Genomic DNA, 14,215 nt, shown 5'->3' with positions numbered 1-14,215 from the left:
GTCCGTGTCCTCAGGGGGAGAAGAATGCGGGCTTTGACGTTCTCTACCACAACATGAAGCACGGCCAGATCGCCACCAAAGAGCTGGCGGAGTTTGTGAGAGAGAGGTGAGACGGCGAGAAGAAGCGGGAGGTGTCATGATGGAGAGAGACAGACAGAAAGAGGGGGGGGAAACAGAGAGACAGTGAGAGAGTGTTGTGTGGATGCTGCTGAGTGATGAAGCTGTTAAGTAAAATGTTTACTGTGATTTCCATTATTAATAGACAGTCAGATATTCCGAGTCAGTTTTGCTCATACTCCTGTGACTGTTAATACTACTGCTAATGATATTACTATCAATGTTACTAATAGTAGTACTATATATATATGTGTATATATATATGTGTATATATATATATGGATGATCTGCTTGTCATCCCAGCCTGCGCCTCATTCAACCACGACCTCACTGTACAGCTCGGCTTAACCACACTCCAGCCAACCAGGACGGCCAGGAACCTTGGGCTGACTTTTGAAGACAGCTTTACCTTTTATAGACCACATTTCAACAACTGCACGGTCCTGTAGGTTCATCCTGTATAACATCAAGAGAATCCGACCCTCTCTCACCGAACAGGCCACACAGATACTAGTCCAGGCTCTTGTCATATCAAAACTGGTCTACTGCAACGCACTACTCTCAGACCTCACAGCCAGCTCCATCAAACCCCTTCAGATGATTCAGAATGCAGGAGCGCGCCTCGTCTTCGACCAGCCCAAGAGAACCCGAGTCACACCCCTCTTCATCTCCCTCCACTGGCTTCCTGTAGACGCCCGTATCAAATTCAAGGCCTCGATGCTCACGTATAAGACCTTGTCTGGATCAGCGCCCCCCCCTATCTCGACACTCTCCTTGAGGCTTACGTTCCCTCACGCGATCTGCGATCGGTTAACGACCGACGCTTAGTAGCGCCTACTCGACGTGTCTCAAGGTCCCTTTCCAGAACCTTCACACTATCTGTCCCTCAGTGGTGGAATGAACTTCCAACCTCAATCCGGACCGCAGAATCTCTCACCACCTTCAAAAAACAGCTGAAGACCCACCTCTTCCGTCAACACCTCACCGACCCCTAAAATTCCAACCTCACGTTATCCTTTTTAAAAAAAATAAATAATTAAAAATGACTCCGGCTCGTACACCTCTACTCTGCACTCTGCGCTTTGCTTCTCTAGAACTCGATTATAAATCTTGTACGGCAGCACTACTTGTATTGTTCTCCGCTTGATTTATCGCTTTGCTTGTATTTCCTCACTTGTAAGTCGCTTTGGATAAAAGCGTCCGCTAAATATTAATAAATGTAACTGTACTATTACTGCTAACGGTAGTGTCAGTACTACTACTTAAACTGTTACTATCACTGCCGACGCCCACACCGTCACAGCCGACGCCCACACCGTCACAGCCGACGCCCACACCGTCACTGCTGATACTGCTGCTAGTAAAATTCTAAAATCAATACTTTAACTGCTTTGATTATTAATACAGATGTAACTACTACTACTACTACTAATGCTAACAGGACTAGTCCTGCTAACACTGCTAATGCAATTACCACTGCTATTAACAATACCAATAATGAAAGTAACAGTACCAAACAATAACCATGACAACCCAAGCAAATAAACAAACACACAAGGATCATTCTAGTTCGTGTGTAATATCTGCGCTTTCTCGCGTTTTCGAAGTGCGACTGCTTTTCACCACACACAGAAGTGTTAAAACACACTGATGTGTGAAGAGTAACACTGAACAAAGAGCTTACTGTCCACACACACACACACACACACACACACACACTGAGTCTGAGTATCGGCGTGTAGTTGGCTTGAGTCCATTTCTGTACTGGATTAAGCCAGAGGAAGCGTGTGTTCTGGATCGGGTAACGTCTCCTCTCAGCTCACACACGGCAGAACACCGATACGGCTCTGTTTGTGTGTGTTTGCGTTCTGTTCTTGCTCAGACACACCTGAGCAGGTACATCAGTCTTCTACAGGCTTCATCAGTGCATTCAGGTGTGTTACAGCCGTAGTGGCACGGAGCCAAGTGAATTTCAGAAACTCAGTCTCTATGAAGGAGGCGTGGCCTCTGTACATGTCAGTCCTACTGAAGGAGGCTTGGTCTCTATACAACTCAGTCTCTATGAAAAAGGCGTGGTCTCTATACAAGTCAGTCCCACTGAATGAGGCGTGGTCTCTATACAAGTCAGTCCCACTGAAGGAGGCGTGGTCTCTATACACGTCAGTCCCACTGAAGGAGGTGTGGTCTCCCCTTGCTCAGTCAGTCCCACTGAAGGAGGCGTGGTCTCTATACATGTCAGTCCCACTGAAGGAGGCATGGTCTCCCCTTGCTCAGTCAGTCCCACTGAAGGAGGCGTGGTCTCTATACACGTCAGTCCCACTGAAGGAGGCGTGGTCTCCCCTTGCTCAGTCAGTCCCACTGAAGGAGGCATGGTCTCTATACATGTCAGTCCCACTGAAGGAGGCATGGTCTCTATACATGTCAGTCCCACCGAAGGAGGTGTGGTCTCTATACATGTCAGTCCCACTGAAGGAGGCGTGGTCTCTATACATGTCAGTCCCACTGAAGGAGGCATGGTCTCTATACATGTCAGTCCCACTGAAGGAGGCATGGTCTCTATACATGTCAGTCCCACTGAAGGAGGCGTGGTCTCTATACACGTCAGTCCCACTGAAGGAGGCGTGGTCTCCCCTTGCTCAGTCAGTCCCACTGAAGGAGGCGTGGTCTCCCCTTGCTCAGTCAGTCCCACTGAAGGAGGCGTGGTCTCTATACATGTCAGTCCCACTGAAGGAGGCGTGGTCTCTATACATGTCAGTCCCACTGAAGGAGGCGTGGTCTCCCCTTGCTCAGTCAGTCCCAGCAAACCAAGCCTTAAAATCCTCAAGTAATTATTTTTTTAAATTAAATTCGCATAATAAATAATTTGGCCCCAAACGTAGATTAGATTTAGCTTTCTCATTTGTTCTTTTTCATGCTCAGAACACCGCTTCACCCGAGTCCCCATCTGCTGAGCTCTCTGGATAGGCGTTTATTATATTTAAACTCGCACCGCGTGCAGCAGACCAGCCCGTTCGTCATTGCGGTGTAACAGACTGCAGCATTTGCACGCTGTTAAAAAGACAAACGGGTTTATTTTTCCTGGGGCTGTTTTTATGAGCAGACTGTAATGTTTACGCGTTGTCAGATTTAGCACGTCACACGGAATGACATTCAGAGTGCACTCTGCAGGGCGTTCCCATCCAGCGGCAGTCTTACAGTGTGGGATTTAATCCTGCTGAAATATCGTGCTTCACAGAGTGCGGTTTGCTTTGATCGCCATCATTAATCTGTGGGGGGTTCCTCCTCCTCCTCCTCCTCCTCCTCCTCGCATTAACATTAGTGCAACAGTGTACTGTAGTCTTACCTCACATAGGATCAGATGTTTTGAGCATTTTAATTTTTTTATGAGGCAGAGGAAATGAGCGAGGTATCAGACCCATTTACTGTTCTGATGCATACCTGCTGTCGTACATATGACTAATGTTAGTGTGTGTGTGTATTGCTCAGGGCTGCCATTGAGGAGACGTACTCCAAATCCATGAGCAAACTGGCAAAGTTGGCCAGCAATGGAAGTCCGCTTGGGTAAGTGGACCTCATCATCATCACCACCATCATGTTTATGTTTCATACTGCCATGCTATTGGACATTTCAGGTCTACTTCCTGTTCAGATCACGTTATCGGCAAAAACTAATACCAACCATGGCCCGTCTGTTGCTCTGTACAATCAATCAGCCTTTCTCTAAAGGAAACTGGAACACTACTGAGGATTATTCTCAGTACAGCGGTGACATTGACATGGGTGTGTGTGTTTGTGGTATGAATGCTTCTAAATTATGCTAGTCCATTACGGTCCTTTTTCCACCGATGGGCGGGGCTAATACATTTGTGCACAGTCTCCGATGAAGTGTGCTGTGGAAGAGGAGTTAATTCGGTTTCACAGGAAGTGAAGTGCAGTTGGTTGAAAGGTCAAAGTTGTGGTTCGGGCTTCCTCTCCTCATGCGCTCAGCTCTCTGCACGCACGCACGCACACACACGTTTGAGCTACAGAGAGCTGAGTAACTTGACACGCACCCTCGAGAAATGGCAGATGCAGGGTTGCCAGGTTTGCCTGGCAACGAGAATTGCTGGATCACGCAAACACTGTCGTTTATGACGTTTCGGTTATGTTGTACTTTCACAACGGATGTTGAAAATAGAAACCTAAAATGCATATTCGGGCAATGGCGTAACGAAAATGTTTTGTATTGACATAATATACAACATATTATTTCACATGGCAGTATCTCTTAAAATACCTCTAGCTACCATTTTTTTTTAGGGTAACATTCCCCAGCTAAAAATCGTTTCATCAGAAGTACTCATCTTCAACAGTGTAACTATGCTCAAAATATTGTGGATTCTCTCTGTATGCCCCCCCCAGCACATTTGCCCCCATGTGGGACTTGTTCCGGATGTCGTCGGACAAAGTCGCCCTCTGCCACCTGGAGCTGATGAGGAAGATGAACGACCTCATCCGTGACATCAACAAGTACAGCGAGGAGCAGGTCAAAGTTCACCGTAAGGTACTGGAGCACCTCCTGTAGTGCATCCGCTGTAAATTCAGTCACTTCCCTCTGCTCCGAGTCACAGACGGATGACTCCTGCTGTGTTCGGAATACATCACAGCTGGAGTGCCACATGCTAATGAAGTGCCAATTAGCATAATCTCATTTGCATAATGATAATTGTTGCACACTTGCTTTTATTACTAGCAGCATTTGCATTTTTTAGTCAAGCGGTTTCCTTCTTTTAAAGGAATAGTTTAAAACTAAAAAAAAAATGAACATGTCCTAGTAATAAATAAATAAAAAAAATTCCCAGGGGCCCCTCTAAAAGTTTTGAAATGTAGATACTGGTCTAAATACTTTTTCATAATGTTGAAGCCCACTTAAAACTACTATTTTAAATATGGAGGCTCTTGTGAAATTACTTTTTCATAATTAACAGAAATGTTTCGTAATGTAGAAGCCCAGTTAAAAACGTTTTCTTAATGTTGAATGTCTAAAACCCTTGCACTGTAGAATCCCTTCATAATATTGTTTGTAATGTAGAAACTCATCAAAAACTACTTTTTATAACGTGGAAACTCCTTAAAACCTCATATTTATAGTGTACAAACTCCGCAAAAACTACTTTTTATAATGGAGAAACTCCTCAAAAGCTATTTTTTATAATGTGGAAACTCCTCAAAAACTACTTTGTATAATGTGGAAACTCTTCAAAAACTACTTTGTATAATTTACAAACTCCTAATTTCTAGTTTTTATAATGTAGAAGCTCCTCAAAAACTACTTTTTATAGTGTACAAACTCCTTAAAACCTCATATTTATAGTGTACAACCTCTGCAAAAGCTACTTTTTATAATGTGGAAACTCCTCAAAAGCTACTTTTTATAATGTGGAAACTCCTCAAAAGCTACTTTTTATAATGTGGAAACTCCTCAAAAACTACTTTTTATAATGTACAAACTCCTTAAAACCTCATATTTATAGTGTACAAACTCTGCAAAAGCTATTTTTTATAATGTGGAAACTCCTCAAAAACTACTTTTTATAATGTGGAAACTCCTCAAAAACTACTTTTTATAATGGAGAAACTCCTCAAAAGCTACTTTTTATAAAGTACAAACTCCTCAAAAACTACTTTTTATAATGTGGAAACTCCTCAAAAACTACTTTTTATAATGGAGAAACTCCTCAAAAGCTACTTTTTATAAAGTACAAACTCCTCAAAAACTACTTTTTATAATGTACAAACTCCTTAAAACCTCATATTTATAGTGTAGAAACTCCTCAAAAACTACTTTTTATAATGTACAAACTCCTTAAAACCTCATATTTATAGTGTAGAAACTCCTCAAAAACTCCTTTTTATAATGTACAAACTCCTCAAAAGCTACTTTTTATAATGTACAAACTCCTAATTTCTAGTTTTTATAATGTAGAAGCTCATCAAAAATGACTTTTTATAAAGTAGAAACCCGTCTAAAGCTACTTTTTGTAATGTAGAAACCAATTTAAAATACTTTTTTTTGATATATACACAGCTCCCTAAAACTGTCAAAGTCAAGGTTTCTTTAAATATTGAGGTTCTCTTTCTTCTCTTCATCCTTCGTTAACCGAGTTGCAGCCTGAAGTTTGTGTCTTGAACTGCGAGGTGAAGGTAGATGTGAAGTAATGGAGGCGTAACTGCACGGCTTCGTGGTCGTGCAGACTGCATCTTTACGCTCGGTAACACCAATTGTACGTGAAAGGAATTACAAATACAAAAAAAAAAAAATTGCAAAATAAGTTTGATTGATGAAACACTGGTCATGCGAGATGTTCTTGTGACAACGTGAAAGGAAATGTGACGAGAAATGGAGAAGCAAATAAATTAAGCAATCTCTGCTAAGCAAAATAAACTTTCAAAGAAGTGAATAAATGAAAAGCACACTTTCACCTTTTATTGAACCTTTTAAACGTACAATTTATTTAGAAGGTTACTTGTAACAGTGTGAATATAATTTGTTGGTATAATCCTTATAGGTTTACACATTTAATCGTTTTATTTATTTATTTATTTATTTATTTATTTATAACCGTTTCGAGCAAAACATTGTAGTTGTTGCTTGTGGGCGTGGCCTGTTCTTTTAGTTCGAATGAGAAGCCGCAGATGCCAAAATGTATCACTCACGGCCCGATCTGTGATTTTATACACGCCATTTTCGCTTTTAAACGTATTTAAGAGCGTTTCGATTTTCACGTTACATGCCAGGCATCGTACTGGCTTCGTGCGGCAGATTAGTAACGCAGGCGATCTGTACTTGTGTTTCCACAGACGAAGGAGGAGGTGGTGGGTACTCTGGAGGCGGTCCAGGCTCTGCAGGTACAGAACGGACACTTGCAGAAGGCCAGAGAGGGCTATCACGCTAAATGTACCGAGCTGGAACGGCTGCGCAAAGAAGGAGCTCCTCAGAAGGAGCTGGAGAAGGTGTGTTTTAGCTTAATGCTGCTATAGTTAATATTTTATGTTCATATGTTTTGTTTATAACGTTTAAGAACAGTGACATTGTGATTATTAGAAATATAGGATGGTAAACTCGTTATAGGTTTACTTTTTTCTGTAGAGAGGAAGTGCACGTAGCTTGATTTTTTAATTTGTATTATTTTATTGATTTGTAATGTATATTTTTATATTTACTTATGATTTGTCTGTCGCTTGCAGGCTGAGCTGAAGTCTAAGAAGGCGGCCGAGTCGTTTTCAGCGTCTATAGATAAGTTTAACCGCACTGGAGGAGACTTTGAGCAGAAGATGAGCGAGTCCGCACAGGTGTGTATGCTTCCAGATTTCTGGTTCTTCCAGATCCCTCAAAAACCACCTTTCTTTTTAAGAAGTGCTGTTTACAAAATACAGGCTTTGTCCAGAGGCCTCTCTTAAAATGACTCTTTTAGCAACACTTGCAAGATTCTTCCCAGATGTTCCTTGAAGCTTTTTCACAATGTAGAAGCCAATCTAAAACTACTTTTTGATACTATAGACTTATTTAAAATCACGTTTCCCTGTAGAATCCACTTTAAAACTACGTTTTCTTAATGTAGAACTATTTAAAATGATTTTTTCCCCCCCTGATATATGATCCCCTTTTAAAACTACTTTTTCAAAATGTAGAAGCCTTTTAAAATTCTTTTTTTTTTTTTCATATTGTAGAAACCCCTCTGAACTACTCATTCATCAGTTAGAAGCTTGTTTAAAACTACATTTCAAAGCCCCTCTAAAACTACATTTTTAATATTTTTTTTACGGTTCCTCTAAAACTACTTTTATGTCGAGGTTTCTCTAAAACTGCTTATGTTGCGTTTCCTCTAAAATTCCTTTTTTTTTTTTTTTGAGTTTCCTCTAAAACTAATTTTTTTTTTTGAGTTTCCTCTAAAACTAATTTTTTTTTTTGAGTTTCCTCTAAAACTAATTTTTTTTTTGTTGAGTTTCCTCTAAAACTATTTTTTTTTTGTTGAGTTTCCTCTAAACCTTCTGTTTTTCATGAAGAAGACCTTTTTTTTTTTTTTTTTTTTTGCAATGTTGTAGCCCGTTTAATTTTTTTCATTAATGTAAAAGCTACTTTTCCATATTGTACAAACCTCCTAAAACTATTCTCATACAGCGGGAAAACCATTGAAAATAACTCCTTGTAATGTCGAATGCCATTTTAAACTACTTCTTAATATAGAAGCGAATTAAAAACTATTTGAACGTAGGAGCCGGTTTAAAGCTGCTTTTTTTTCATAAAGTTGAAACCCATTAAAAATCACTTTTATTCATTTAAATGTCCATTTAAAACTTCTTGTAATGAAGAATCCCTTCTAAAACTACTTTTTGTAATAGAAGTACCACTTTGTCATAATGTAAAGGCTTCTCGGTTTACTTGTAGTTTTTTTTTTCTTTCTTTCTTTCTTTTAATGTAGAAGTCTTCTGAAATTGCTTTTTTCGTGATGTCTTGTAACGTAGAAGCCCATTGAAAGCTGCTATTTCATTGTCCTGCTATTAATGTAGACGCTCTTCTAAAACTAATTTTTTTTTTTTAAATAATGCAGAAGCCAACTTAAAACTACCGTACTCTTTGTAATGTTGAATCTTATCTACAGCTATAAAAGAGCATGTCATCTAAAACTATTTACAAAACGCCTTTTTTTGACATAGAAGCCTCTCCGAGCTTTTCTTTATGCAGCTCTAAAACTGGTTATTGTAATGTTGGGGTTCCTTTAAAATGTTTGTCTTTCTAATTTAGAGACCCTAAAGCTGATTTTTGAAAATTGTTCCAAAAGTAGCTTTCAAAAAACATCATCTTTTCTAAAATAATAATAAATAAATGTTGCCCAGTAACCTCCTTTAAAACTACTTTTACCAGAAGCCCATCTAAACCACCGTGAATACCAAACCTGCACTTCATACACATACCTTCTAAAACTATTATTCTCTGCATTCGTTTTCCTCAGAAAATGACTTTTTTTTTTTCCCAAATTCTGATCCTTCCACCGAGATCAAGTCATCCAAGTTCTTGTTAAAAGAACGTCAACTCTCGGGAGCTCAGAAACCTTCTCTATTTAAAGATGGCCTCAGGTAGCTAGTGTTTGAGGCAGAGCCAGGTAAGCTGCAGGATCATAAATCATCCTGACAGAATCAAATTTAACACCATTCTGTGAGGAAGAGCACACACGGAGCACGTCGGGTCAGCAGGAAAAGCGGCCGCAGAGATCCGTAATTCACCCGTGTGTTGTGTTGAAGCGCAACTCCACAACTTTCACCTACAATTTAACGGTTAATATTAACAATTACGCCGCAGTGCTAACGATTAAACTATAAATGAATGAATAATTTAAAAACCGCAATGTTAATAATTAAACTGTAATATCTATTAAACGATAATGTTAATATTTAATCTTAAATGTAAACAACTATAGTGTAATATGAAACCGACATTAACCTATTAAACGATAACGTTATCTGTTAAACCTTGATATTAAACTGTAATTTTAACATTTACACTGTAATGTCAACAGTTAAACAGTTTGTGTTAACGCTACAGTTTAATATTAAAGTGTAACATTAAGACTCGTACATTAATATTAAACTATATCAGTAACACTTAACGCTGCAGTTTCATATGAAAGTTTACCACTTAAATTTTAATATTAAAGTGTAGCATTAACATTTAAATTTGAATATTAAACTGTAGCATTAACACTTAAATTTGAATATTAAACTGTAGCATTAACACTTAAATTTGAATATTAAACTGTAGCATTAACACTTAACTTTTAATTTTAAAAGTTAAAATTAAACTGTAGCATTAACACTTAAATTTGATTATTAAACTGTAGCATTAACACTTAAGCGTTAATTTTAAACTGTAGCATTAACACTTAAATTTGAATATTAAACTGTAGCATTAACACTTAAACATTAATTTTAAACTGTAGCATTAACACTTTAAATTTGAATATTAAACTGTAGCATTAACACTTAAATTTGAATATTAAACTGTAGCATTAACATTTAAATTTGAATATTAAACTGTAGCATTAACACTTAAACATTAATTTTAAACTGTAGCATTAACACTTAAATTTGAATATTAAACTGTAGCATTAACACTTAAATTTGAATATTAAACTGTAGCATTAACACTTAAACATTAATTTTAAACTGTAGCATTAACACTTTAAATTTGAATATTAAACTGTAGCATTAACACTTAAATTTGAATATTAAACTGTAGCATTAACACTCAAACATTAATTTTAAACTGTAGCATTAACACTTAAATTTGAATATTAAACTGTAGCATTAACACTTAAATTTGAATATTAAACTGTAGCATTAACACTTAAATTTGAATATTAAACTGTAACAGTAACATGTAACGTTACAGTTTAATATGAAAGTTTACCACTTAACTTTTAATTTTAAACTGTCGCATTAACACTTAAACGTTGATTTTAAACTGTAACGTTAACGCTTAAACATGAATATTAAACGGTAGCATTAACACTTAAATTTGAATATTAAACTATAATTAGCCAGTTATAATGTTCAACTGCAATATTAAACTAGAATGTAAACAGTTAAACTGTAACATTAAATAACATTAAACTTGAACATTTGAACTGGAGTATTAACTATTACACTTTTAATATTAAACTTTTAATATTAATTATTATACTTTAATATTAATCATTCAACCGTAACATATCTCATTTGGATCATTTCAGACTTCAGATAAAATAATGTTCCGTTAGTAGCGTACTGTACAATAAAGTTGCAGGTCGGTCTTAGACGCGAGTGCTACACCGCGATGTCGGCGTGTCCTGGAGGGCGGGGCTTATGTGTCAAAATGCCCGTTTGACATGTTATCTGACAAGAACATGCATCTACCCAGCACTTGTGAGAGATCAGCGAAAATCAGGCTTTTTAAGTGCGTTTTATAGGTCAAGTAGTAGAGACTCTAAAACCGAATCAGGAGAAAACAGATTTTCTATAGCTGTAATAAAAAAAAAAAAAAACCACGAAGGCAACTGATCCTTTTATCTTAAAGCAGAACTTTCTGCAAAGCTCCTGCACGTGCCGTCGTGGTTTCTGAACCCCTTGAGCCTTTTTTTGTTGTTGTTGTTGTTGTTTCATTTCATAGTGGTGGTTTATGGTTTGCCCCCCCCCCCCCCCCCCCCCCCCAAATTTACACATCATGCAGAACACAGAAATACAAACGCTTTCGCACCGAGTTAAACTCCTTTAACATCAAACGTAGAACAGCGGTAAACGACGAAAACGAAGGAATGGAGCCGTAATCTTTGTTGTATTATTATCGTCGTACCACGGTACTGTTGAATTCTCGAATCTTGCCGTAAGTCGTTGCTTAATTTCCTTTTGTACTGTTAGGTTTGCTTGAATATGATACCGTTTCTATAGTAACAGTGGGCGATGTACATAGATTATATAAGACTAAAAGACTAGAAATATATGAATAGTTTATTAAAAAAAAAAAAAACAACACGTTTGTGGAAATTTTCTGTAAGGAGTTGTTTATTTAACATTTATGGAAGGAGTCTCCAGTTCCAGCGCTTTTACGCTCGGTTGGTTCTCGGTAGCGTGACGAGCTTCTGTTTGGGTTTTTTGTGTTTTTTTTTTGTTTTTTTTTTTGGTGTCAAGAGCGAGATATAAGAGAGGCTGATAACTTATTTTACAGACGCTCCACGACATTAAACGTGACCGTAAACGGATAGACCGTATGACGTGTCGTTCGTAAATGAGTAAATCACTCCAGGATGTGCTGAAAATAATCAACAGTAAGTCCGCTTTACCACAGCAGGGATTATTTTTCCTATAACAGCACACTCCAAAGTGCTTTATGCCTTACTTCTCACCCGGACTTAATGCCAGCGACATGACGCAGCTCTCCAGCATTACTACAACTGTACACTCTATCAATCTGACCCGAGGCTTTTAATGACTTTAGCGAAACCTCAGGTTTGTGGAGGACGGATGTCCGTGGCCAATCGGCTCTCGGCAGATCTTTTAACAGGCTTAACGTGAGGTGAAGTATCGTTCCACTCCGTCCACGTCGGTTTTAAATCCTCGACGTCTCTGTGCCACGCAGAAGTTCCAGGACATCGAGGAGGACCACTTACGGAAGATGAAGCAGCTGATCAAGTCTTACTCGCAGTCCATAGAGGACACGCACGTCCAAGTGGGACAGGTGAGCGCTTCGCTGATGACTGTTTGAGCGTGTGTGTTTTCGGTTGGATTTTATGGTATCAGCTCAAGTGTGTGTGTGTGTGATTTTTCTCTGTGCTCAGGTTCATGAGGAGTTCAAGCAGAACGTGGAGAACATCGGCATCAGGAGTCTGATTCAGAAGTTTACTGAGCAGAAGGGCACGGGAAAAGACCGGCCAGGTAGCGCACACCTGTTTTAACTCTGGATCTAGAGAGAGACTCGGTCATCAGCCATGTTCCCGTCTAAACAGGCGACAAAACATAACGCCAGTTAGTGCTTCATATGTTGCTTGTGGACTGTAAGGTAAAACGGAGTATACCCGGTGTACGGTTTCATAAATAATTAATATAGATTTCACACACACACACACACACACACACACACACACATACACACAATAATTCTCAGTCTAGACTGCAAAGGAGTGGCAACTTCTACAATCCAGCACCAAGGACCTAAAGTGTGTGTGTCGTCGTGGAAACAGGGTGAGAACTGCTTTTGTGTGTGTGTGTGTGTGTGTGTGTGTGTGTTTTGCCCAGGCCCTGTGGGTTTTGAGGAGTTCCCGTCCACTCAAGCGTCCGACAATAACAAGAAAAGCCGAGCAAAAGCATTCAGGATCCCCGGCCTGGGCAAGAGGGACAAAGAGCCAGACTTCACGTGAGACACACACACACACACACACACACACACACACACACACACATTCTCCTTAATACATTTACTAAAACGAAAAAGGATATTCCATGGAGATTGATTGATTTGTTTAAAAAGCATTATATAGCATTCTTTTTCTTTCTTTTTTTAGACTTCTTTGATCTTCTTCTTTCTTTCTGTTCGACGAGCGAAGTGCCGTGACTCCATATTAATCTTCATGCGTCCTAATTATTTTCTTCAACACAAAAAAACAAAAGAAAAACGTGTCCCAGACGAGTGTCCTGCTCACTACGAGACAAACAATAAACAAATAAATAACGTTAAGTAATGCGTGGTATACTTTATTCAAAATAATTTAAAGACACACTTTCATATATTAAAAGTCACCTGTAGGTTTTTTTGTTGTTGTTGTTGTTGTTTACGTCAGTGACTTTTTCATCTTTTATTTATTTTTTTTTAATCTCTTTTCATTTTCGCTCCTTTTTTTCCCCCCACAAACAAGAAGAAGAAAAAAACCCCTCAGACGAGCAAACAGTCCGAGATGAACGTTTACATATTCATTTCAAATATTTACATATTCATATACATATTAGGATTTATTCAAATGAGACTTAAAATGTGTCCGTTTCAATAGTATTTTCTTTTAAATAATTTTTTTTTTTTTTTTTTTTTTTTTTTTTTTTTTTTTTTTTAAATATTGGGAATTGACATTAGTGTATATTTTGTATATGTTATAAATATATTTATACATTTTGTTTCGTATGTGTTTTTTATAATCTGTCCTTCCTTCCAAGATCGTGCTAATGAGGCTGTTGTTGTTGTTGTTGTTGTTGTTGTTGTTTCTGCAGGGATTCTGCGCTGACGGATACACCAGTAAGTTACATCACACACACGCGCTCTCACACACACACACACACACACACACACACACACACACACACACACACACACACACACACACACACACACAGAGACTGTCCTCACTTAACAGTGTCTAGTCACCGGGGCACCACAGTCTTCTCATTGTTCCACTGACGTAAGGTGTGTGTGTGTGTGTGTGTGTGTGTGTGTGTGTGTGTGTGTGTGTGTGAATGACCGCCACTCCCTTTGTTGTGTCCGGTTACTCCGGGCAGGCTATATTTACCTTGTCCTACTTTCTGTCCTGCTGCCAGTCAG

At 38.7% G+C, this 14,215-nt stretch overlaps 1 protein-coding gene across 4 annotated transcripts in view; it reads left to right on the top strand.

Moving 5' to 3' along the window:
- Positions 1-14,215, top strand: part of fcho1 (FCH and mu domain containing endocytic adaptor 1) — a 48,885-nt gene that overhangs the window by 23,243 nt on the left and 11,427 nt on the right. For all 4 annotated transcript variants that reach the window (XM_053625809.1, XM_053625810.1, XM_053625808.1 and 1 more), the window contains 9 exons: positions 15-106; positions 3,604-3,678; positions 4,519-4,660; positions 6,958-7,110; positions 7,345-7,449; positions 12,269-12,367; positions 12,468-12,564; positions 12,925-13,042; positions 13,888-13,912. In XM_053625809.1, the coding sequence (XP_053481784.1) occupies positions 15-106; positions 3,604-3,678; positions 4,519-4,660; positions 6,958-7,110; positions 7,345-7,449; positions 12,269-12,367; positions 12,468-12,564; positions 12,925-13,042; positions 13,888-13,912 (906 nt within the window). The remainder of the gene's footprint in view (positions 1-14; positions 107-3,603; positions 3,679-4,518; positions 4,661-6,957; positions 7,111-7,344; positions 7,450-12,268; positions 12,368-12,467; positions 12,565-12,924; positions 13,043-13,887; positions 13,913-14,215) is intronic.

This window comes from Ictalurus furcatus, chromosome 5, assembly GCF_023375685.1.
Source record: "Ictalurus furcatus strain D&B chromosome 5, Billie_1.0, whole genome shotgun sequence".
In the NCBI taxonomy this organism is placed as follows: domain Eukaryota; kingdom Metazoa; phylum Chordata; class Actinopteri; order Siluriformes; family Ictaluridae; genus Ictalurus; species Ictalurus furcatus.
Note: the sequence above shows the minus strand (reverse complement) of the source record. Positions and strands in the feature narration are given on the sequence as shown.